Source organism: Labrus bergylta, chromosome 4, assembly GCF_963930695.1.
Source record: "Labrus bergylta chromosome 4, fLabBer1.1, whole genome shotgun sequence".
NCBI lineage: Eukaryota > Metazoa > Chordata > Actinopteri > Labriformes > Labridae > Labrus > Labrus bergylta.
This window is the reverse complement of record NC_089198.1, coordinates 17,734,913-17,761,976: the sequence shown is the minus strand read 5'-3', so window position 1 is coordinate 17,761,976 and position 27,064 is coordinate 17,734,913. Positions and strand designations below refer to the sequence as shown.

The window sequence follows — 27,064 nt, the reverse complement described above, 5'->3', positions numbered from 1 at the left end:
TGCTATCATCAGGCTATGAGTCACTTTTCTGTTCAACACGACACGGTTGTAGCTTGAAAGACACACACCTTTTCTAATCCGCCCCACTCGTGTTCATCATTAGCTAAATATTAATCAATAAAAAAAAACAGAAAAACCAGCTTCAAGCCATAACTATATGTGTTTGTGTGTGCGTGTGTGTGTCAAATTTTTCAGACTGCTTACACCTCAGTTTAAGCCTAAATTAACTTTTCCCAAATTGGAAGCTTTTGATCATTGGCTGGCCTTGCTACCTTATTTTAAGTAGAAATGTGTGTGTGTGTGTGTGTGTGTGTGTGTGTGTGTCCATAATCTCCATAATTAGGGCAGACAAGCCACACACATGGGTCTCCCCTGACACTTCCCCTCTAAGATCTAAATATTCATGAGAGTCTAAACGCTTTCATGAGCTCTGTAATTATGGCCGGAAAATAGACGAAGAGAGACAAAGAGAGAAACAGAAAGAGTGGGAGGCAAAGGAGGAAATGGCCTCACACTTCTTGAACAGGCTGTCCCATAGTGTTAGTGCTATCAATGGTGTTTTACAGTTCTGCAATCCAAACTACACAAGCTTGGGACCATTTCTGACAGGAGATTTCACACTTTTCTTTTTCCCCCTTATAAAAACCTTTGCCTGATTTTAATTCATTTGCTTCACATGGGGCAACTTAGTATTCTATGGAAAACTCACTTGCAGGTGTGTAAATGACACACTGAGTCCATTTTATATTTCAAGGTGTCATTGGGTGCACTGACAGTGGATGGGGGCTAAAAGAAGTTGAGGTGAGAAAGTAGAAATTCTCCTCAACTATGGACAGACATCATTCAGACTCAAAAGTCCAAAGAGTCAAATTCAATAATCTCATATACCTGAGTGTTTGTTGAACAAAAAAAAAAAGTCTATTCCCACTAGGCTTGTTGTAACTGCTAAGTAGGTTAGGGCAGTAGCTGGGTGAAAAAACCCCAAAAAGGTAGCTGAATTCCATCTACTACCGACTGATCTAATTTGGCTCCAGCAGGTTTTTCGGGTAAAAGCTTTTCCTCAGGTGATTTAGTGAGTGCTCCGCTAAAAAAACTACAACAGCTTGTCATGGTCCAGTGATGTTCTTCTCACTCACCTTGCTTTCATTGTATATCCATTTTCAATAACGGCAATATGAACTTAATGAACGCTAGTGCTGAAGGTCACTGTATGCTTCAAATGCCACATTTTCTTTGGTATGACTTCTGATAATGTCTTAAGGCAGAAAATAATTAAAGCTGTTCTTAATTAGCCATTGAAAAGGAAAGCAGATACACCCTGTTACATTATTTTGAGACAAATGGTTCATTTATTTATACTTCTCTTTTAAATCTTCACTAAAGGTACGCCTTAGAAAACCTCTAGAATGTAACTTGTCCTTACAACAGCTGTTTTTAGTCCGCACGGTTGCCTAGCATCTAGCATATTTCTTTATACCAGCTGGTAGCTAGCTGCTACAGCTCATTGGCTTTCAGTCAGTTCAAGACAAGACTGTTACACAGTTACTCTGCCTTACTGTCTGTGTGAAAGGTAAAAAGAGAGCATGGTGGGATAAAGTTGTACCACCATGTTGCACCTCTTCTGCGAAGTAACAGTGTAAAATCACACACCGGGAGAGCAATATGACAACCCTGTAGGGTTCAGTTTAATATTACAAACACAAAAGCTTCCTAAATGCTTTTGCAGAATCTCTGGGGCTTAAAGGCTCTGATGTCTACGTGCCTATTGTGTTCATTCTTTTTTTTATTAAGAGCGAGACAAAAAAAAAATGCACCAAAAAAAGCTTATTTCACAAATTCTCACAAAGTTTTATGATCATAACCTGATCATAAAACAAAGGGCTGGGTATCAACACTGATTGCCTGAATTAAATTTGAATTTAAGGATATCTAAGTTACAAAACCAATTCTGCTTCAATGTGATTATGATTCAGAGAGAACTAATGTTGGAGACTGTTGTAAGATGCTTTGCCTTGTGGCTAGTTTGAACTGCCTTGTCTGTAAAATGTGTGAGGTGAGTCTCCACTCGTTGTTATAGTGACAACAGTGAGGTATCAATCTGTTGCTCTGGATGTCCAGCTGTCACAGCACAGAAACACAAAAGACCAACTAATTTGAAAGGATAGGGGGAAAGGGAATATAGCTTATTAAAAGAACAATTCGTGGATTTTATGAATTGATATCAGATCGTTCAAATTAAAATCTGATTTAAATCAATTTTAGAAAACCCAGTCCTAATAAAACATGTACCAGTTATAATCAGTAGTTCTCGATAACTTTAAAAAATTCAATAATTTCCCCCCTTCATTGTCAGTTCCATTGTCAGTCAGTGTTACAGCAGCCCTAATGTTTTGTCTCATTACAAAAAGTGTCATGGGTTTCCTAAGCATCCCAGATCAGATTTTAATCCATTCCCATTAAAGCCTGATGACAAATCTAATATCACATCTAATATTAGTGGAAATATGATGTGTGGCAACCAGGCATCAGAGTGCCGTCTGCTCTATTTTTGGATTTATAAGTATAGCAGGAGAAGAGAGGCAGGATTCCTGTTCGAAAAACACAGAGCGATGAAACGTGAGAACACTTCAAGGCTCTCAAAAAGACAAGCACTGGCAGGAAGTGCTTTTGTTTTTCCTCTTCGGAAGCCAATTAAGCAACATCCAACAACACTTTTTGCAGTTCATAGTAGATTTTTCACCCTCTGTCTTATTGTCCCATGGTATTTCCTCCCAATCCACGAAGTCACATAAACAATCACACGCCTTCTTTACAATCCAGGAGGAGTCGATTGACTGAATCCAGGAAAACCATCAGAGACTCCTGGAAGCCACAAAGCGAGGCAGATTGCAGCTGATTTGAAGCCCACTGTCCCTGCATTGATATAAACTGACAAATCACTGATACACATGGAAAAGAGACCAAAACCCGTTAAAAGTCACACATGCATACTAACAAACACACAGACACTGAATCACCTTAAAAATGACAAATGACCAGGAACATTTCACCTCAGACGCTTCTGTCATTTATATGCAAATGAGCCCGCCGAGACTCCCTACACGCGGCTCGAATTATTCCAAGAACAAACTTTCATCAGATCAGACAAGATGTCAGACAAGTTGATTTTGTAACATTAGAAAAGCCTAATGATGTAAGAGGGGACACGAGGATACGACATAACAAAAGGTCTGTCTGTCATGTTCCCTGTTGTCTCACCCAAGGGCTCCAGGTCAAATAGGACTCACTGCCGCAATGCTTTTTTTTTTTTTAAACTGACGCATGGCACAGAGGATGACAACTTGATGACAAGCAGCCTCAACCTTGTCCTTAAAAACTCTTGATTTCCCTAAAACACAAGGCAATACACCCATACCGCTGCACAAAACAACACGTTTCCCTTTCATTTAATATTCTGAATTCATCTCTTTCACTCACTTTATTGACAGGCACTAAGAGAAAACCTGCATTTACTGTTAAGTAGGGCTGCACAATTAATTACTATTTTATTGTTTTTGTAATATGAATATAAAAAGTCTTAATTCATCGCACTAAAGTTATTAAGCAATGCTTTTTCACTCAGCATATACACGTTTTTCCAGTTGAGCGGAGGCCTATGTATAATGGCCCCACACATCATTTTGGAATAATTAGTGCCAAATTAGTAGAAAAAAATAAATCTTCTTTTCGATTTATTTTGGATTTAGAAGGGACACGTTGCAAACCCATGTTCTGTAAAATATGAAGAACTGCAGATAGACCAAGAAACTGTGAGTTCAAGGTAATGTGATTTATTTTTGTTTATTTATCGCAATTCATATCTTTATTGCACATTGCATACATTCTCATGTCACACTGTAGAAAGAGGACCACGACATCTTCCTGATTTCGTCTCCGCAGGAGCTGATGTCATCGACTCCAGAGAGCAGCAGTGCAAGAGAGCGCTGCTTTCCTTGAGTGACATCTGCATAAAAGTGTGTGTGTGTGTGTGTGTGTGTGTGTGAGTGTGCCTGCGTGTGACCCTGAAACTGTATGCATTTTTGTTAGCTCAGCAGTCTATCACCGGCTTTACAAAAGGCTGCTGAATATAAATCCATCTCGCTCCAACTGTCAGTCAAAGATGCATATATTTGTGTGGTCCACGTCCCAAGGAAAGAAAGATATAAATGACCAAGAGTGAACCAGAATGGTGGAGAGATAAAGGCAGATAGATATGCTGATACGCATGTATTTTTTTTTCCATCTTGCGACAAAAAGAATCAACAGAAAGTTAGCCTGACGCCATGCTAGCTGCTCTGTGAGGCTCAACTCAGTTTAAGTGGTGCTTTGCGCTACACGAGCAAAGAAGCTCCAATTTCCCGATGTATAACTAACATTTTCACATAGTTACACAACAGCAAATTAAGTAAAGGAATTTAGTGTCTTGTAAAATAAATCATTATCACCTCAGTTTTTACATTGAGAAAAATGTGTGCGCCAAATGTCAAGAACGTGTGCGCCAAATGTCATGGAGGTGGATCTAAAAGATGATGAGACATTTCAGACACCAGCTGCCTGACAGACGTCACCATAAAGACGCAGCGCTAACGTAGCTCATCATAACTCAATGTGGGGAACATTCACGGGCTTCAGCTTCACAAATATGAAGATTTTTTTTTACAAATGGTAAAATAGGTAAAATAAGCAAAGACAAAATATTTATGATTCATTGATAATAAAAAACCCATCTAAACCCCCAAGACTTTTTTTTTTCCACATTCTTAAGCAGCCACTTCACACTTTGCTCATTCTTGCCAAAGTGTCACTCAACAGACACTGAGATCTATTTTGTGCCTTCATTCTGTCTAATTTGAGCCTTCACAGTTCCTGATCTCTAAGCCTGCTTGTGTTTCTGCTGTGTTTCTCTGCCGTGGCGCACAACAAGCACAGTGGGGGAGGCGGGGAAACAAAGTCATTAAAAATAATGATGGCTGATTCAAAGCAGCTCGTTCTGACTTCAAAATGTTTCTGTGTCATCACCGCCATGATCGCCTTGTGTGTCAGTCAGTGAGGAGGATGGTGACACGAAGAACTCAGATGAACAGAAAATTAGGCAACTGGAGAGAAATTGACCTAAAATCGAATTTAAAAATTGAACACAGTGTTGTTTAATTAATGCTCAATAACACAGAGGCAACTCCCGGGAGACTGTTGCCTGAAAAAGTCAGCCATCTCTCCATTTAAATTCTGACATCACTGGCAGAGCTTTGTTCAGGGATTATTCCAACATGCCGCAGACAACATCTCCACTATCTCCGTTTAAGGATTTGAACTGCTCTTTCCATAATTGCAGGCAGTATCTGTTCACTTTAAGTAGCAGTGACAGGGTGTGATAAGACACAGCGAAGTTAAAAAACCCTTATCTGGCCTACACGCTGAATCCCATCTGCTTCTCTCCTCACATTGACTCATAATGCTGCTTATTAGTCCCTCTGGAAGGATAAAGAGGGCAGGAGGACAATTGTTTTTAAAGGGGAGGGGAAAAGCTAGAAATAAAGACAGAAAGGGAGGGACACATTTGAGCCAAGCAGTCGGGGATTTTTTTTTTACACCAAGAATAAAAAAAGGGCTAAAATCTGGATTTGTGATCAAGTTAGCTGAAATTGTAGGAGCAAACAGGAAAAATGTTTTTGAAAATTGCTGTTTCAGAAGAAAAAAAAGAGTCTAACGCAGTTGAAATTGAAGTGTGTTCATTGAAAGCATTTAGAATTGAGTCGACAAATTGATGCCCCCTTATGCAGTTGAATCGTTAAGTCTTCGCCTCATTTCCCAGCATATACAGCGCGGCCTGAGTTGACTTGTTTTTGGTACCAGACAAGGGCCCGACCCATATGGGATTTTAGTGGAGATATTAATATCAATGTCGGGGAGGGGGAAAGAGATGTGATGGTGATATATTCCTTAGATCTATACTGGATATGAGATAGATTTAGATTTACACTAGATAGATAGATAGATATAGATATAGATTTATTTGTGATGATCCCTCAAATGCAGTTATCAAACACTTCTTATCAAAAGATCTACAGTGTAACCAAGACAAGACGGTCACTCAACTTGAAAGTAAATGCACATCTACGTAGATCACCGCCTGACACTCTGGAGAGTGATAATGTTTGTTGTAATCCATACAGCTCACTCGTCGGGTAAAAGAGAACTGATAGCTTCAAATTAGCCGATACCAACAGTGACTGCATGTGCTAGAATCGGCCGATATTGTAGCATTAAGTAGCATTTGTAACTCATCTTTGATCATCTTCCTAGCAAAGAAAAAACATGAACGTCTGTACGTCAAACATTTGAGTGAATTTTAAAACCGCGGCCAGTATTGATATTAAAAATGGTTTCGAGCGGGATGGCTCTTGTTGCAGAGGTGACAATTCTCTTGATGTTTATCTCAGACCAATCGTTTGTCTTTAATGTTATTAACCAAAATGTTTAGCGTCGGCTTTCATCGCATATAGAGGCCACATTAACTCATCATAGCATTGTAGCATTAAGTAGCATTTGTAATATAACATGTGACACGCCAATAGAAAACGTCATTTATAAACACCAGCCTTTGAAACAAATGCTTTTGGTGGAACTTTGTGAAACAACTTAAACGTCAGTTGAAGTTTCTGACATTTTCTAAGAAGCACAAAGAAAGTGTCATTCAGGGAGAGATGTTAAAATATCAGTTACAATGTTTGAGCTGTCTGCTAAATAACAAAATACTGTCAGAGGAGGTATTGAGGCTCTCTCGCGGTTGATTTTCCTTTCAAATTAAAGTATCGGGGACAACTGAAGTGTCAGCAATGAAAATAAGTAAAGAGTCAAAAAAGTCAGGCAGGAGAGTCGAACAGGGGAAGGATACCTGCAACTAAATGTGAAGGAAAACGCCGAGGGGTTTGATAAGAGACGTTTCCTGATATCTACAGGGGGAGTGTTGTGAGAGCAGAAAAAGGAGAGTCAGGACGTGAAAGAAAACAATTAAGAGACACAGCCGGTGAGCAGCCTGATCTCCTGTAGTGAGCGGCTGGTCAGATCCAGCAGACAGATTAAATGACCCTCTGTAACCGGTGTATGCTCCATCCCCTCCTCCTCCTCCTGCATCTCTCTCTCTCTCTCTCTCTCTCCTCCTTTATCCTGACAGGTCATCCATCAACCTGCATACTCCACCAGACATCTTTCTTTGTCGGATACTAGTTAGCGAACCAAATGAGGCGACGCTGCACCTGGTACACGTGAGGAGGAGTTCCCCCGGTGTGCTCACCTTCCTCTCTTCTTGCTCTCTCACCTTTCTCCACTCCTCTGCTCTTCGTTCTGCTCATCCCCTCGCTGCTCTTGCCACCTGCTCTCTTGTCACCTGACCCATCTGAGCTGAGTAAAGGTCAAGGTGAAGAAGATGCAGGAGAGAACTCATCGCTGCCAGGGGAGCCACTTTTACTTCACAAAATAAGCCATCCAGTCACAAGGATTTACATGCTTAAAGCAACTGAGTAACATTTCCTCGTTGCTCAACACTATGCCTGATACATCCCCTACACACACTCAAACCACTGAACAACACATTCATATCGTCAAACATTAGGGAAACTTTCACTCACATTACTGTGTGGTGAGAGATGAGGGGACAAGGAAATGCCGTGAACTGTGTAACCATGTCAAAATGAAGACACAGGCACAGGCAGGTATAGTTCTAACACAGTAGGCTATAAAGCGTGAGAACTTCAGTCCATGTAACATATAAGGAGAGAAATTAAAAGTCTTTTTTTTTTTTTTTTTAGATAGCTTAAACTGTATATTGTCTACCAACAGTGCAACACTTTTGAAAGGAAAACACCGAGTTATCCAACTAGCCTACATAAAACCCGGTGCTCCAAATCCTGTGGTCATCTCGTCCGGTGTAAACACAGAAACACTCACCACATAAAAAGTCAACTCGCCCCCAAACTACACTTTTCTGTGAGGATTTCTCGTCGAGGTGAGAAGAAACGAGGCCTCTCCTCTTTCTCTGCAGATGTCAGCAGCGTTATTCCAGCGGTCTTGCATGTGTTTCAGAGATGTAAAGGCGGTTTCTTTGTTGCACTAAACACCAGCTCGATACATCCAGGCAGCGCAATGAGGATCCGATGCTGAGTGTCCATTTACTCTGCAGACTGAGCGCTGATTGGTCGCTTCCACCACAACACAGTATTCGGCTGTAACACGATTGGTTCAGGCTCTGGAGGTGAGTTCATGAATACTTGGAAACTACACTACTGCTCCCTAATGGACCAATTTTTAAGTAGGTTATTACAAGATCTACAATTACTGTAGTTACAATTCGATTCTTTGTTTACAACCACTTTTACTTAGGTTGTTGCGACTGCTGCTCCTACAAATATTAATCTTACCTGCAAGTGACACTGGCTGATAATGCAGCGTTGGTTAGGCTACTTTGGGAACTTCAAGCATATTTTGTGATCCTGTGTTTTATAATTTTATGAATTCATTGTATTTAAAAAAACAAAAACAGTATGAATGTAAAACTCATATTCCATGTCAAGGTATTTTAAGTTCTATGACATTTGTTATCCTCTGATAAATATTTAGATTTTGTATGCTGATTGTTAATGATGATCCATTAACAAAGACTGTTTCAATGAGAATGTAAATTATTTTTTACATCAAACAGATTTGGATTCAATTTGTTTGACGATGATTAATACCTGGAGCGGCAAAGTAACTGAAACTCTAGCTTTTGGTAATCCTTTTGCTTGATGTTGTAAGGCATCCTCAATTAAAAACATTTAAAAATACATCATTTACATTTTAAATCTACAGTAGGCTACTGAAAAACACATAAAATACAGTTAAATAAAAAAAACACACCAGAGTTTAAAATCAAATTTAAAGTGTGATGATTTCTTAATCTTTAATGATGTATCTAAAGATATACACTAAAACGGTCACTGACACAATTCAGTTTATCAGACATCACTTCTGCTTCCACTTATGATTATGCTTCACTAAGAACTGATTTTAAGCATATCTTTAGCTTGAAGAAAATATTATAATATTATACTTTTATATATAATAATCTTGCATTTATTGTGTTCTATTTACAGCAGATGATTTAAGGACCAGACATGTCTCTGAATGTCTTTCTCAGTCAGACAAAAGTATGTTACTTCAAATGAACCACAAGTCGTCCTCTGAAACTGTAGCCTTTGATCTCTTCTTTGTTTTACCACATTAAATACTCACTTACAAGAAACCATTTTCACAGTTATTACATTACCGTTGGATTCCGAGGGCACCTGAAGGCATCATTACCCTCTATGCCTTATTCCTCTGTTCTTCACATCCTAGAATGAGGGTACAAAAATATATATATTTTTTATCAATAAACAAATCAGCGAGCAGTTAAGTGGAAGTCAATTCAGATACATGACCACAAGATCAATAGACTGATCAGCTGTAAGAACAGATATTCAGGCTGGATCAGTCAAAGAACATGGGGCTGATTGATGTGTTTGGAGATGTAATAAAGTCAGATTGTGCGCTGTGCCGTTTGAGCTGAGGACCCAAGCAGAGCTACAGGATCAATATAAACTAATGTGTTGTGACTCTTTTTAAGACAAGTAGCGACCACGACATATTTGATGGTGGATTATTCCTGTTTCAGTCAGTCCACATCCATTGATTAAACTTGCTTCAGGTATTAGAGACCTTAATGGCTTTAATGAATGGATCTAAATACTCAAAACGCTAATGGGAGGCTACCAGTTGAATCTGTGGGTGTGCATGTGCCCCGATTTGTATGCAAGAAAATACCCCTTTTTATTATCATGAATTAATTACATTTTGATTGTGTCATGACAAATTGTAAATTAAGCATGGAATTAAAGTCAAACAAGAAAATCGACCTCGTTATCAAGTCAATTCTATCAGCAGCTATTTGGCTCCTCCTGGCGGTGGTAGTGAGTAAACACAGACAGTTTGAACTATTTCTTCACTGAGTTTTAAAAAGTGTAACGGGCTGTTATATCACTGACTCATATTTCTTTACAGATTTAATGTGACCGTGCACTCCCTATTATTATCCAAGCCATGGTTTCATTATTTGTAATCTCAGGATTACAAACTTCAAAATACTTCCAACCAAAATGCAAAAGTAAAGACATCACAGAGTCTGAACCTTCAGATGCAAGTGGATTTTTTATTAACTTTTTTGTTAAAAATAAAATAAAAACAAGGCCTCATTGTGCCTCTAAAATGCAACAGGGGGAAGAAATAAGTGTTCAAGAACATCATTACACATGAATGCATCACATATTTCATAAGCAGTGAAATAAGCAAACCTTTTTTTTTATTTTAATATTGAAACTGTTCAGAATGTCCTTCATTTCTGTGAAGATTGTGCACTGAGACACCAGTGGCTGGGTTTAGAGGATGTGGGAGGGGCATTTTTTTTTTTTTTTTTTTTTGAAATAGTCATGTTTAACGACGTTCCTATAATTGACATTCAAATAAATCAAGGGAAAATTCAATAAGGTGCTTGGATGCTAAATTTAAAAAAATTTGGTGACAATTTTCCCAGGAATATACTTTTAAACGTATGCTTTATGAAAAATGAAACTGGATGACTGGTCCTTACCAACAACTCTTCTCCGTAACAGATACATTTGCAATTGCTCAATAAATCTATATCTTAAGTTGAGTTTTGTGAACAGTCCCAGCTTACTGTGATTCTCTGTACTGTCAGTGTTGTAGAAAGATGAGTTCAGTTCTTGAAATATCACAGTGTTACTTCCATCTTGATATTGTAAAGAAACATGTTAACATTACCATTGACAGAAACATCCACACTTCACAAAATGCAATACTTCTGTTTGTAAATGTTGTAAAATGACTAACAAGCACTCCTCCAGCACAAATACTTAATGGATGAATTTGTCCTGCAGCGTTTGTTAGCTCAAATGAGCGTACAAATGTTTGCAAGACAGCTTAGAGCAACATACAAAAAAAACACTGCCAAGCAACATTATGTCAAAGTCCATGTCAACACAAGGTTAAATTGCACAAAAATTAGAACAAAATTTGCAAATACAAACTACAGCATGATCACACATGGGCCTAAAAAAACAAAAAAAACTGATATGCATGTACAGTATCTATATTATTTACACACATTGACATCCTTCACAACTACTGAGAACTCTGAACTGTACAATATATCTGCTTTAAGAACAGTTGCGCAAAGTACCATTTTGATATACAGTATTACATTTTTTTTCTTTTACAATTTACAAGATCAAACTGTCCACACAATAAAATGCAAAGCACAAGCCTCAAAAGGCCACAAAAGTGCATGTTATCAGGTCAGTTGGAAGCCACTGGAAGAAAGGACAGTCAGGAGAGCAGGAATGAAAGCTGCAGGAAGCTTTTCCACGCTCACAACGGCAGCGTCCTTCAAGATTCATACTTAGTGGAGGGAAGCAGGAGTAGATTTGAATCAGACATGCAGGATCACATGACTGCAGACGCACAAACACGCACAACCCTGGACATAGCTCATCACAGTTTTAGTGATCTTAGACATAGGACATAAAAAACACACACACACACACGCTCTCACACACACTCACACAAAACAGCTTATGGGGCGAAGATAAAACTCCATCAACATCCACCCACTCTGTCACATTATACTCAAGTAGTGGCTTTAAGACAATCGCACACTTCACATCTGAAAACAAAAGGACCCGTTGGTCTTGTGTTTTTCACATATGATTTGCAGTGACTGCCAGGAGCTGACCTTGTTTGTGAGAGGCCAACTTCATCTGAAGTGCGTCACAATCAGGCACAGGTTTATAGAGGATCAAAATACTGAACAAAAGTCCGATTTTCAACCTACTCTTTATCATGATAAGGTAGTGTGTGTGGCTTGTTTTTCACTCTCAGTTGTGTTTTTCGTGTGTTTGGACAGTCAGCTCACTGCTGTGTGAACATCAGGCCGTCGAGGGGATAAACTGCATTGTTCGGAGGGGAATGCTTGAAGGCACACTTTTTGTAGTGCAAAGATGGGTGATGCAAATAAAACAAGACTGATGTCCTCGTTTCAAATCCGAACTTACTTCTGACATTCTGCTTTCAAACACTCTTTAAAAACGCCATCATCTCTTCCTACTGCAGTCTCACTGCACTGAAGCAAGTGCAGACAAACAGTTCCAATTAGAGGTTATTTGATTAATAGAATTGACCTATAGTTTATTAGCACCTCTCCTGTCAAATGCAGTTGTCTCCAAGCATTCCCCTTTCACAATATCATCTTCATTTGAAAGTGATAAAGACAACAGTTCACACAGCGCACAAAAAAGGATGCAAATTAAACCGCTCTCTTAAAGGCCACTGAAATGTGCTTACATCTCTTCCTTACTCTCCCAATCTCTTTCTCAGTCTCTCCTATCAGGGCCTTCTTCCTTAGCCTACTGTATTTGCTCTCCTGTGAACTGTAGCGCCCTCTATCTGTTCCAGATGAAGGGAGCTGGATGCTGATATGGTAACAAAGGGCTTCCTCCTTTTTCCTTCTGGTCCACTCGAGTATCTTCGGTTTTCCTTTGGTCTCCAATATGACATTTTGTCCTCGCTCTTCCAAAGGACCTCCTTCTATGTCATTCGCTAAAAGTTTTTTTCTCTTTTTTTTTTTTTTTTTTTTTTTAAACACGAAGGGGACATATCTACCGACTAAGCAGGTAGACAACCACTTCATAGGTGCACATCATAATGGCCGTGTTGGGGATTTGTCTGACAAGGTGGGTGGTGAGGCCGCGATACAGCGCCCCGTATCCCTCCTCCCTGGGTACCGTCAGCAGAGTTTGGAAGAAGGAGCGATACCTGCTTCCTTCCTCTCGTAGCCGTGTTCGGATCACCTCTACAAATTGAGAGCAGCAGAAGATCAATTAGACTAAAAGAGCTAGAAACTGAAACAAGTGACACATGGTTTTTATTGAACCAACATTTAGCATAACATCTGTTTCTTCTAAAATCTGGAAGAATCACATCCTGGAAAATTGTTGAAGAATTCCATGCGAGTTACTTAAAATAATTTGTTTAGCTTGCCTCCATCACCGTATTTATTCATACTGGTTCTAATTAAAAAAAACATTGTGTTGTACCTTCTTAGCTAGCTTAGACCTGTTGGATTTTGGCTTTCTAACATATTGTACGTTTTTGTCTTTTATTGAACTTGTTGACAATAAGTCAAATCAATATAAAATTCATGATAAAACAGAACTCACCGTGAGGGTAGGCGAGGGAGGTGGCACAGGTCTTGGAGGTTGCTGCTGCGAGCATCATGCCCACAAAGTCGGAGGCGTCTTTCACCGACTCCTCCTCTTCGTCCATGCTGGCTTGGGCTTTGGCCTCCATCAGTTTACGTTTGATGCTCTCATAGATGACAAAATGGATGACGGTCTCAGAGATGCCAGCATACGAGGCTGACATGCCCCTGTAGAAACCTCGCAGGCCGTCCATCTGGTACACCCGCCGCACGCACTCAAATGCGTTCATTCGCCGCTCGCCACGGTTCCTGTAATCACACGGACACTTTAAATTGAAATCCAACAGAGATGTCTTTTTTGTTATCGTTATTATTGAAGTCATATTCTAAACTTTGGACAGATATTTGAGGTTCCTCACCTGGTTTCCAGCTGCAGACGGGTTTTGATCAGCCAGATGGGGTTGGTGGCCGTGATGGCGGTGAACCCTGGAAAGTGAGAAGAGGTGAGTTTTAAAAGGAGGCAGAGACATTTTGAAGAACACAATCTAACCAGCTAAAGCACATTGTACAAGTACAGTGAGGACGCACTTCACTAAACAGGATCAACTCAGTTCAGTGTTTTTATTTTTCAATATATTATTAGTATTTGAACAGATTAAAAAAAACATTCTTGCTCAGATGGCTGGAGACCATGTGTGAGTTTATATAAGATCCTATAAAAGGGTATTGATTTGACAATGCATCTTTTTTTATATTACCATATTGATCCTCTTCATGTGAAATGATACACATAGATATATGTACATAAATAGCAGCTCTGTTCTTGAAGTAAAGAATCTTAACAGAGTGCATCAAGGCAGCAGCTGTGAGTATTGTTCATCTATCTTTCATCTGTCATCTTTAACAAATATCTGAATTCAAACATTTGAAAATGAAGCAAACATTCAATTCATCTCAGGCCTGACCGTGGCAGGTTGTTATTACAAAGCCGTCTGATTGATTTCTTTAAAGAGCTAATGACAGGAAGGTACTTCTTAATAATCTCATCTGCAATTAAAACATGAGCTCACCTTAAAGAGAGGGGCTCTGATTTTTATTTTTGTAATACCATTACACTTTTAATTTGCTTTGAAAAACATTCATGGAAATGTGTCAATTTACAGCCTATAACACTTTTTTTGTTTTTGACATTCTGAATTTTTCTCATTGTTGGTTCAACAATGTAACTTGTGAGCTGCTGGCCTGATACAAGAAACCTTTCACAATAAAAAGGAACTCAAATTAAGTCGATTCTGGTGAATTTGTCAATAATGTGATCCATAATAATATTCTCACGAGTGACCTGAAAAGCTAGCTAGCTTTTGTACACTCCTCTTCAGACTTATTATTTCATGATCATCTATTAGTGCAAGGACACCATATGACTTCTTTTTTTTAATGAAAAAACAAACAAATGTGTCCAATATGTGAAGCAATAAGGTTTTTAAATTTTTTTCTTTAAAAAAAAAAAAATGTAACTTTGATTTAGTCTCATTCTTGGACACTAGCCCCACAAACAAAACTTCAACAGACAAATTGAATGTTGTGTTCAAAAGATTCTTCAATTATTCAGCAGGGCTGAAGTGGAAGTACACATAGGGACATAAGACTAGTGCAGACTAACTTGGTGGGAAATGTTTATATTTAGGTCCATTTAATACCTGAATGTTCAAATTAAACTAGAATAAGTGAATAATGGGAGCCAGTGTGTGCATGCTATCTTCATGGGATATTGTTTTTAATGGCTATTGTGTGTTGTTGTTGTTTTTTTTTCAAAGGAACACTAGAAGATATTTATCAATGTAAAGTTTGAGATGTAAGGTGTATTGATACTTTATAATCATTTTGTATCATTATGAGATGACACAACGTCTCTCTAGAAGTTTCTGATACAAAAGATGAAACATAGAAGAATAAAACATGGCCATTCGCAGAAGACAGCTAAGATGAGGGCGAGTCTACAAAGAGACCTGTGTCACATCTAGTGTGTCAATGCAACACGGCCCTACGTTAAGGCAACTGCGTGAAGAAGAGAGGATGACACAGGTCTGTTGAAAAGAAGAAGAGAAGGACAAAAAGAGGAAGTAGAAGGAAGTGCGTCTATGGCGTGTACTCACGAGGGAGGGGCAAAGCTCCTCCAGCTCCTCCCCGCTGCAGCTAGAAGCCTGCAGATATGGGGGGCTCAGATGGCGGGGGTCTCCCACCCAATCACGCAGGGGTGAAAGCTTTACAGTAAAGCCCTAAAATAGACACAGGCTTTTCTGTACCACAGTCACACACAAGCAGCAGTCACATCCACCCCAAACCCCACCAACCTCCCACCCAAACCCACTGGTACTGCACAGCAAGGTGAAGAAAAGAGTGGAGGAGAAGGATTGACCTCCTCCTCCATCTTTCCCCAACTCTATTCCAACCCTAGATCCATCCCCTCGAATTTGAAATGTTGAATTTAACATTTCTTTTTCATTAACTTTATTGAGATGTATCCCTCCCTTTACTTATTTATGCAACTTGGATTAAGTAAATGTTGGCTTAACAGAAAAAACCAACCCAATCAAAAACTGCAGCTCTGCCTCACTAGTGCAAGTAACAGTACAAGTAAAAACAAAAATCTAAACTGAGGTTTACTTCATAATCATTGGAAGTGTCTAAGGTTACATAGATAAAAAGGCAGGAGGAAATGCTAACCTTGTCGTTTGGTGTAACCAACACTCGACAATGGAGATGAATGAGATGTGTGATGTCATGAGGATGAAGTGATCAATAAAGTGAAGTGACTCAATGAAGTAAATAGTTTTACTAAATAGTAATACCTGTCTCTCGACCAAGCTTTTTGTCCAATAACAGTACAGAGGAAATGAAGCCCTATTTTGACAGTTTTTTTTTTATTGTTTTTATTGCTAATGCTTCAAATTTGGATTCTAAATGTTTGTTTTAAAACAATAAAAAGATCCTTATAGCTCAGTGACCATGTGCCAACAAATAACTGTTATGTGTTATCATAACAGCACACGATACATCCATCATGTTGACATAAAAATGTCCTCATGCCGATTTTTCACAGGACTCCATGACATTAAAGCAAATGAGAAGTATTTCTCATACTTGATGCTAGCCACAAATGCCTGTTTGGTAATAAAGCCAATAGGAACATAAATATGCCGCACATACAGACTAACGTACTAGTCACACCGGCTTGTAAGTAATTGAGACGAACCTCTGAGGAGCTGCATCTACCTATGGACTTGCTGCTTTATTTAGTTTATCGTAAACGCCTCAATAGACACAAGACACCCGTGCAATTCCTCCAGAGGAGCTTGACCTACATTCAGAAAAGACAAGCATGCTTTAGATTAACTGCTGGAGGAGAGCACCTCCCCTCCAGTGAAGGGAAACCCACAGTTCCCAGAAGGGAGGCCATGAGAGGCAATGGTTCCACAAAGTTACTCTACAAATCTGGAAGTAATTATCCAGACGTCCATTCAAATTTTGGTGTTGCGTCACTAAGGCTGTGAATATGCATGGTTTACTCCCCCTCATCCTGATGTTGTTGATGGATGAGAACAAATGACAAAATGAAGCACATTGATGACAATCTTCTGTAGCAGTGACAAGGTTAGCATTTCTTTAGTGCAGACAACAGAAATCCCTCAGTAGTATGTGTCACTACTTTACCTTTACTGTGTGGATTAAACCAGACAACAGGCTAAGGGGAGGGAGGGGTGTGTCAAGACTGAACAATAAACAAAACCTTAAAACCACCAGCAGGAAACACACACTGCCATAAGCAATGGTATTATCATTACAAATGAATAACCAATATGAACTATGTAGTATTTCAAAAAAAATCACCATGGTTTTTAATCATACCAGTGTAAAGAAATGGGGTGCTACCTGACGTGTCCGCCTGAGTGCCAGTGGCCCCGGTTGACCTTTGGGGGCCGTGCTCTCTCCTCTATACACACAGAGCAAAGAAGGGGGCCCAGACCACACTGTTTAAGTGACAACTGGGATGTTAAACCATTTACAAAGTCCTCAGGAGAGGCCTCAAAATGAAAGCATTAAAAAGGAAACAAAGGGGGCGAGAATGAGAAATAAAATAGAGGGCATGGAGGAAAAAGGGATTCAGAGAGGAGGAAAGCACAACCTTAACTCTGAGGACCATGTTGCTTTTCTTCTTTGTAAAGCTGCATGCATGTACAGCACAGTTATAGTGTAAACACCACCAGTGGCATATTTGACCTCATGAAAGAGCACAAATGCTATGTCTCATTGGGTTAAGGTGCAATAAAGTCTTAGACTGCTCATATAAATTCATTTTTCCTGAATGGTAGGTTGGCTGGAAAACCACTGTGAAGAGACTGCATATGTGAGTACATGGCTTTTATTACAGAAAGTCGATGCTCATAAAAAAAAAAAAAAAGAGAGCAAGTAGCAGTAGAAGTTGTGACTGGCATACTCTCAGGCATTTAACACCTTCAAATGCCAGATACTGAAATCTTTAATTTGCAATTATTTGTAGTAGAAATAACAGCAAAAAACAACTCAGAACATTTTATTGTTCAAGTCCTGGTTGTACAGCATATTAGGTGAGGCAGTTTTCACCACAGTCATCAAGGTCAGTTTGATCCTGAGAGTCTCCAATTGTGCTTTCTGACAAACCCCCTATGTTTTCTGTTCATTTCTATACATGAAACAGCCACTAAATATCTTCTAACAGATACTATAAGTTAGCGTTAGCATGCTTTGAAAATTAAATATTTTTTAAAATTTGAAGCTATCCCACACATGTATAAGGAAAGGAAGGGGGATAAAGGGGGAGTGAAGTGAAACTCTGGGGATATTCTTAAATGGTGACAAAGAATGAATAAAGATTAAAAAAAATGTGTCTTATGAAGACAAACTGAATAATTATTTAAAAAACATTTTTAAATCAAACCCATCAGTGATTTACACTGCTCAGACAGACAGACAGACAGACAGACAGACAGACATGACAGTCTGCGACAGACAATGACAGAAAGACAAAGGGAGGGGGGGAGGAGCCATCTTTACCTGCCAGCCCAGCCGACACCATGTGCACCTGGGTGGAGTCCGGCTCCAGCACCCCATTGAGTTTCTCCTTGGCTGTCGAATAGGCCGCAAAGTAGATCGCCCTGTGGCCAAAACACCATGAAGCAAAAAAAGAGCACGGTTGGTTAGAAATTCATGGCACCAATTCAGTTGACTAATGATTAACTACAACAGCACAAACCAGAAGAGAAGCATTAAGAGCTTTGTAGTTTATTAAGGTAGAACATGTGTTCCACTGTTTAAACAGAAGATACTTCAAACTAAAAGTTGTGATGAACACAAGAATATCTCTGAAAAATGATTCTTAACTTGAACTTTAGGTTTGTGAACTATACACAAAAGACAGAAAAGTCATAATATTAAATTTTTTACACATGTATAAGTACTAATTTAACTGTAATATCTAATAAAAATGTACAGTTCTTTGTCCACACATTAGAGCTAAGCAAAGCTAATATGCAGACTAAAAGCAGGCGACTGACATGTTGTCTGTGCCTCTGTGTACCTGGTCACTTATAAATGCATGCATGCGACAGTGTCTGTGTCTTCATGTGTGTCTTAATCTCATAGAAAGCTTTAGTAGCAGCTTTATCTCCCATGAATTTATTTAATTTCCTCACTAACTAAACTCACAGGATTTAGTCAACATTTCAGCTGAATGGAATTAAACCCCTGACCTTCACTCCCTGCACTCAGTCCACGCCCTGAGATCATGCACACATTACACAATCGTTCTGCAGATGGGGATGAATTATGTGTGTGTGTGGGTCTGAAAGTGTATGTTTATGATATGTTATGAATGATGCTGGTGCAAGTGCTATTCTGTATGCACATGTAATGTATGTGTGTTGCTAATCGGAAGCTTGCCAAGCGGACCGAGCTCTCATTAGCATTTTTTGGCTTCCCAGTTGCTGTTTCCTAATTATAATTGTCACCTAGCAACCCAGACTTTACCTGGTGAATTGAGTAAAAAAAAAAAAAAAAAAAGCTGTGATTTCACTGAGCTTGACCAAATGGCGCCAAACCGTGTCGCGTTAGTTACATTTTTGAGGAGGTGCACGTCCTACATAGCTAGGCTTCGGCATAACTACAGGGCTACGTGAACCTCCTGCCTATGCTATGGTGTAGAGTAGACGCAGAAGTATAAAACAGGCTTTAAGCTACACCTGTATAACCTGAACCTTATGCACTCTTCTTTTGTTTTTGAACGGCTGTTAGAAAACAGTTTTCAGCAATCGTACTGCCACTGTCTGGCGGCAGTAGTGCATTACAACCAGGGGCAAGTAACAATGATGGAAAAAATGTTCTTTAAAGATAAAAGCTGCTGCATGAAAACCTGTATTTTTTTATAAGTTAATGACAATTAGAGTATTTAAAAACCATGACATATCCCAGTTATATACAGCCACATAGATCATCAGGTTCACCTCTTATGTCATCATATCTTCTTATAGCACAGTCTGCTATAGCTTTTGTGACCAGGAAACAAGCTACCGTACAAGCAGCTGTACAACTAGCCCACAGGATACACTCAAGGGCATATTTGCCCTACTCTGAACAGACTGAGATAGCACAGACAGCGAAGGACCCAGGGGACAATCATGAATTAATATTGGTTAAAAAAAAAAAGACAAATATAGCAAGAGAGAGGGGGACAGATGATAAGAGTGTGGAATGGATGAGTCAGATAGAGGGACAGAGACCACAACGAACCAACAGGAAGAGGATGACGGTAGTCATGTGATGCACATGTAACTAGGGAGATCTAGACAGCGCAGGGAGGGAGGTTAGACACGATCTCAACTGTCTCTATAAAGGAACTCCATTGTGTTAATACATAAAAACATAAACAGTCACATGACACTGTGTCACATCTGGCCAGGGCCAGCTGTTGTTGCTGTTTCATGCGTCCTTTAATTGACTCAGCTTAGGCTGTTGTGCAATCCCACCCAGCCAAGCAAAGAAAGAGGCAAACCTCTCATTTCCTCTTGGATTTAAAACACAGGTTTCAATTGCATTTCTGTGAGATTTTAACTCCATTCATGTCTGTGTAAGCGGCCTGCTATTATTGCTGCCAACATAAGCTCTGAATGAGCCGGAAGCATGGGGGGAAAAAAGCTTAGAAGATCTAGCAGAAGCAAAAAAAAAAACGTATGCTCAGATTTGATGTGACGCAGAAATTCCTTTTTTCTCAGATAACAAGTCAAGCTAACCCTGATAACAGTGGTTCATTCTAAAGTCTTACAAGGTATCAAAGATTGTGCTGACATACTCCATTCTGCTTGTTATGTGATATGCAGGAATAGGGTCATGTTTTTCCTCCTCCTCTTGGCTTCATTAAATACACTGCGTAGTATAACTCCATGAATCGTAAAGGTTTCAATGATATGAAACACACCCGGAGTACTGAAGGCAATACTATGTTAGAAATACTAAACATACCTGGAAGGTGCCACACCCACAAGGTTGGGTCCAAGTCCTCTGAAGAGTGAACGAGGTCCCTCTCTCTCAAGTATCAACCTGCAAATTGACATAAAAGAAATTCATGTTATTTTCCTTCATGCTACAAGTGTACAGTCAATTTTGTATCAATGGCTTATCGTTATATCACGGTTGAACACGATATCACAAATGACAAAACAACGGGAAGATTCTGCAAAAAGCTGTCCTGGCTGAGTGTGGGTATTTTAGAAAGTTAATGAAAACAATGCAACACTTTTAATTCAAAATACTTTTGTACACACCATTAAGTATAAAATTGCATATCATGTAGTATTATTACAAAAAAGGGGAACATCTATGTTACTAGACACCAAAGTAAAATAACCAAAAAAACACAAATCATAAAAAAGGGTCAAACCCCAAAAGACCACATTTTATTGGACCAACATCTTTCTAACGCTAAATGAATATCCTCTGTGCGCTCCCTTCACTGATGGACTAGAAGAAAAATTACATTTTGGGCGACCTGCCCTGACCTGATACTCAATACGGTGTGACATTATAAACAGGGTCACTGTAGGAATGCTTAGACCTAAAATACTCTTTATGGCAGGTGTCCTCGCTCCGGTGGTGTTTATGGTGGTGAAGTAATGCTGGCTCATGCGTCTATTTTCCGCTGTCATCGGGGCTGAAAGATTGTTCACGTGGCTCCAACCTCACCCAGTAACCTCCTTAAGTATGTGCATGGTCTAAAGTTAAACTTTAGATAATGTACAGCATGATTTCACTAAATCTCCGATGCAAACTATCTTCAATCAAAACAAGAAACTGAACCTTTGGGTCCGATAATAAACTGCTTCTTAAGTCTGTCCCCCGATTAAAAACAGACATGGCCCAGATATTTCTTTTAGCAGACGTGTAGCTGTAATTTGCTCAGCTTGTGCTTGTGTGGGTTGTGAAGTTTATAGCCTTGCAGTGAGATTTAAACTTCAGTACACAAAGATGATTTACTTTATACCAATTTTTTTCATGAATAGGGAGTTGCTGCCTAAACACACATTACAACACTCTCCACACAAACCTCAAATCATGACTAAACACATACTCTGCTCAAAACTAGGTCACTGCAAGTTGACCTACTTTTGACTGTGAGTTTTTTCCCCTCTCGAAACATACAGCTGTTCCCTCTTCTGCACTGCTCCAGTATGTATCACGTAACAGTGGTGTGCAGTATCTGCTAAAGCTTTGTGTCTCAAGGAGAACAAAAAGCTGGTTTTAATATCTGCACAAGACCAGTATTGAGCTCAAAACAATGCACTGATTAACTGCAATCCAAAGAGGGCTTTGCTACGATGTTATTGAACTAAAACCCAAAGACAGTACTGTTAATAAGCCTAGTTAAGGCAGGCCAAGACAACATTCCAAGTTATTGCTGCAGCAAGGGAGAACAAATAAAAAAACGTAGCCAAACAAATGTAAGAAAACCCATGATGGCTAACCAGCGCACAGACAGGTCAGGCAATCATTTAACTGTGCCAATGTAGAATCCTCATTACCCTTTCCCTGGCAAATCTGCTATCATGTTTAAAAGTATTCATTTGTCTTGTAATGCATTACTGAAGAAGAACTTTGTGGGAAATTCCAAATTTGCAACACAATCGATGCATTTTGCAGATGAAAATTCTTCCAAAGCAGCTCGTGCCTTATTATGTTCAACACTGTGCAAGTGATGCCAGAGAACAGAAGCAAAGTACAGCAGCCTACACTTACTTTGGGAAACATTGGGAAATGCCATTTGATAATTTAAATTTTTTTCAACATAGGTCTAAATAAACACTTTCACTTCTCATTTCTCTGATAAATGTCCACTGTCTATAGAGAAGAGGAAAGATGAATCACATTGCAAAAAATAAACACTTCATGTTGAATGTCTTACATTGTTTTTACACCTTTAGATAGCAATTGTCTTAAAACTATCAGAGTTTTAAGTTTGTAGTGAGGCTTCAATGATCTTTTTTGGTCCAACAATGACACTAGAAATAACAACAACAAATACTGTATTGAATAGATTTCAGACTGGAGTTTGTATTTGTTACAATGCTTGGGAATAGATTCTGCTGGTTTCTAAACAACCACACAACACAGCTACACCATGTTGCATAGAGAAAATACACCAACAATCCAAACAAATTAAAAACCTGTTCCTGACGGTTGTTTAGTGCAAACAATTTCCCAGCTTGCAGCGTTTAGTGGACTTGCTTCACATATCTTTAGCACATACACCAAACAGGTTGGGAAATAGGATAAAAATCCAATGTAGAGGCTATGAAGTAGGCTAACTCTTTCTACAGGGAGCTTTATTTTGTCATGTTTTGAGACAAATATCCATTTTGTATTATGCTTTTGTCATTTTTATTCTCACAAGAGAACTAAAAGGGTGACATTGATCAAGATAAGTATCCTCTAAAAGTGACTTAGGTGGATGTTGTGACACCAAACAGATTCAGTGTCACAGCTTTGACAGTAGAGCTGGGTATTGTCCACAACCTCCCAATACAATTAGATTTAAATTATTTGGGTCGCGATTCGATATTGAGTCGATACATCATAACAAAACATAACAGTACTGTAATGGCATGGACAAAAACTATATGTAAAGTGCACAATTGTGCCTGACCTGAATTCACAGCACCCACAGTGCCCCCTTCAGCAGCTCATGGTGACTGCATATGGAGACAGAGCTAGCTCCCACAAAAAACGACTCCTGCATTGTGTTTTGTCTGCCGTCGTCAGGCAAAAAAGTAGCACTGTTAACATCATACTGCTAGCAGCCTACTGCCAATTATTTTGTGCATTCTACGCACGCGCAAGAGGCAATAACTGCCTCTGACAAGCCACTAGCTGCATCACCACCACTGTTCACACCATGCTGACCATCTCTGACGTCCCTGACCCCAACGTTTACCTAGCTTTAAACTATTTCCAATTTGTTAGCCTCTATCTATGACCTTAAGTATAACATTGGTCATATCAAGAACACCTTAAGGCTGACACATGAGCCAACCCTACCCTAACCAGTTTTAGTTACACACAAACTTTTCGGAAAAGAGTAACTACCAGTTTGGAGATCATAGCATTATCACTCATACTTCATTTAAAGCAGCGCATCCTTACTTGAGACAGTGCAGAGGTCCTGGTTGAGCGACACGGGCCACACTGGCCCCGTTGACGGTGCTGAGCTGGACTTCGGAGATGTACAGACTGATGGAGGAGGACTGCAGTCTGGTCTTCACAACCTCAAGAGGACAAGTCAAAATAGCGCCCACCGTGCCACCACATCTAGAAGGAAATGATCAAAAAAGAAAAAAAATATTCATCATTGGAACAACTCTACCACAGTGTAAACTACAATGCTACTTGACTCCAAAAATAAACTACACATTGGGAGATTACCTGTAAAACAAATCAAGCACAGTTTGGCTGTAGAGACGGGTTGCTACAAAAAGAAATGGCTCCCAGAGGAGGACAGATTCTGTTATGATTACTATTCTTGTTATATCATTATTGATAATTATTATTGTTACGGGTGAACAAAAATATATAATTACTATTAATTATTACTATTATTGTATTGCTCGTTATTATAGGCTGTGGTAATATTATCACACTCATGCCAATAAGTCTGACTGAATTTAAATTTAAGTGGGTCTTTATTTCACTCATTTCTGTGAGTTTTCTTTAAAACACCAATATATAACACTGAGTTCTTGTATTCTGTGCACGCACACGTGTGAGCATGCAACGTGTGAGCTGTCAGTTAACTGTTTATGGTGTCAAGGTGCAGTTCAGTAGAACATGACCGTGACCGTGAACTACAATTTATGAAATCCATCACAAAATAACCACAGAAACGGATAATGATTACACCTTAGACCTCAACTCAGACAAATCCTCCATCATCATGTTAACAAAATAAAAACAAGCCATTAAATCAAACTTTCTAAACTATTAAAAAGACAACGTATTGATCGCCGTATTATCCCTCTCAGTGATGTTTCGTAAGCTCAAGGCAACAGGGCGTGATCCAAGAACAACGCTATGTCCATGTGCCACACGTGCACCTTTTCTGATCCTCTCTGCCTCCGCCCAATGCATCATACAGTAAGACTTGTGTACACAAAGCTTCACAATCAAGCCACCACAAAGCTGGAAAGTGCTTTGTTGTAATTAACCATGTGAATGCACGAAAGTTTTTGGTCAAGTTAATACTAGGTGTGAACCCTATAGTGGTCTATGTTGACATCAAGCCATTCTACCAATAATTCCTCTTGCGACAGCCTCTTTTGACTTGCACCGGCTATATTTACCTTTCAAAAGGCCGACTCACATTCATGCAGCAGTGACCCTTGGCCTACTTTTAGTCCTATGCCGTCTGCTGTACGTATCTAACGCTCTCTGTCAGAGGAAGCATGTGTACAGTGCAGAGAGAGGCCTGCAGCTCAGGGTTTATGGGTAGCACAAATCAGATTTTTCTTACTCAAGAAAGCAAATTGACTCCCTGATCACAGTGATAACAGGAGAGCTGTGGTGTGATGCCACTGTCATATTTAAAGGTCAATTGTTTGTTGCAGAGATTAAAGCAGACTTAAAAACACAGGTCAATGGAATAAAAACAAGACAGACCACACATTGTGGGAAAAACCTGCATTGATTTACACCTCGGCTTACATCTTCTTTGATGAATAAGTTGCTGAGCCGGTCTACATTGTTGTGAATGAGAATCGCTGAACACCTTTTGTATGGGTAACGACTTAAACTGAAAGCAGTCTCACTTTAAGTCCCTTACTTTCTGGCCTCGTTGTATAAGTTTGAATTGTTAAGTGACAAATCGACACCTGTACCTTGCCAGAATTTTTAAACCCTACAATAACCTCCCACCTACTAGGCTGTCAATGTGTGACAACCCATCACCCTGGAAATTAAAAAGGCATGAGGAGCTGGGATTTCAACAGTTATTATTATTATTAGTCAATAAATACAAAAAGGTGTTCATGAAATTAAACTCATATAAACACATATATAATCCACGTGATTCCATCTCACCCAGGTATGCTAATCGTTTTGGCCGTTGCAGGACTTTATCAAGTTACGAGAGACAGCAGCAAAGGGCCCGGATGTGAAGTAAACGTGCCTTCGAAGTAAAACTCGTTTATGTCAAAGTGAATTAAGCAAAAGTTAATGTCTGAGTTATTAAAGAAATACAAATACGTTTTCACTCACACTTACACCCTTGAAGCTACACCTAAGCGGGAAAAACTCGATTTGAGTCGCATCTACGTAAATACTGTACAGTTGATATTTACATTTTGAAAGGTAGAGCGGAAGTTCAGACAGCTGAGTGGGGTTCTGGCACGTGCACGCGCTGCATATAAATCTAACATTGGTAGCAAGAAAGAAGAAATGGACGACGGGAATGTTAAAACAGTCACTTCATAAGCACAAATCTGACTTACCCCCCCGCCAACAAATGAACCAGTGTGTCCCTTTGGCTCATTATTTAGCATGCTCTGCCAAACAGCGCACCTCTGGGCTGCGGCAGAGGATCAAACACGGGCTCGGTTCCCGTCCTTTTCCCCCCCCGTTGCTTTCTGTCCCGTGAGGATGTGCACGTCGATGGTTAAAAAACAGTTGGATGATCAACCAGCGGTGAGGCGAGTCTCCGGTGATTCACGCTGCAGTGGGCCAACAATCCCCCCCCCACGACTTCCCTCCTCAGTCGCGTTCAGGTTGCTCAGGTTTTCTAAAAGAAAAGCTACTTGTTTTCGACTACACCACCGCAAAACTTTCACAAAGGTAACAACTGTGAGGGAGTATATGTCAGCTCGAGTGAAGGTTATTGTGGGCACATCCAACGGGTTCTCTCGATTCATTCCTGTCTTCTCATCGCTGCAGTCAGAGCGAAGGAGGCAGAGCTCATAGTATTTACTGTACAATCATAGGCTGGAAAGACACGCTGCTATTGGTCGGCCTGGCGCATGACGTCACGTAATCTCCGCCCTGATCATGCACTGTTCACATGCTCATCACTTAATGAATCAGTTGCGTTATGTCGCCTGTATAGGATTTGGCAAACCTTTCTCTCGTGTCTCTGTGGATGATATTAACATTAATGGTATGACAGAG

At 39.6% G+C, this 27,064-nt stretch overlaps 2 protein-coding genes across 2 annotated transcripts in view; both read right to left on the bottom strand.

Annotated features, from left to right (window-relative positions):
* Window positions 1-8,186, bottom strand: part of LOC109991984 (SPRY domain-containing SOCS box protein 4) — a 71,132-nt gene extending 62,946 nt beyond the window's left edge. Inside the window, exon 1 of the mRNA XM_020644447.3 lies at window positions 7,987-8,186. The gene's annotated coding sequence lies outside the window, so the exon portion shown is untranslated. The remainder of the gene's footprint in view (window positions 1-7,986) is intronic.
* A 2,058-nt stretch (window positions 8,187-10,244) lies between these two features.
* On the bottom strand, window positions 10,245-26,848 carry LOC109991979 (solute carrier family 25 member 36-A). The gene is made up of 7 exons (XM_065953917.1): window positions 26,395-26,848; window positions 24,056-24,220; window positions 20,882-20,959; window positions 18,422-18,522; window positions 13,747-13,813; window positions 13,347-13,636; window positions 10,245-12,979 (listed from the first exon to the last, which is right to left on the bottom strand). Exons 1-7 carry the CDS (start codon window positions 26,433-26,435, stop codon window positions 12,786-12,788), a joined length of 936 nt encoding a protein of 311 aa, XP_065809989.1. The 5' UTR covers window positions 26,436-26,848; the 3' UTR covers window positions 10,245-12,785.
* Window positions 26,849-27,064: the final 216 nt, after the last annotated feature.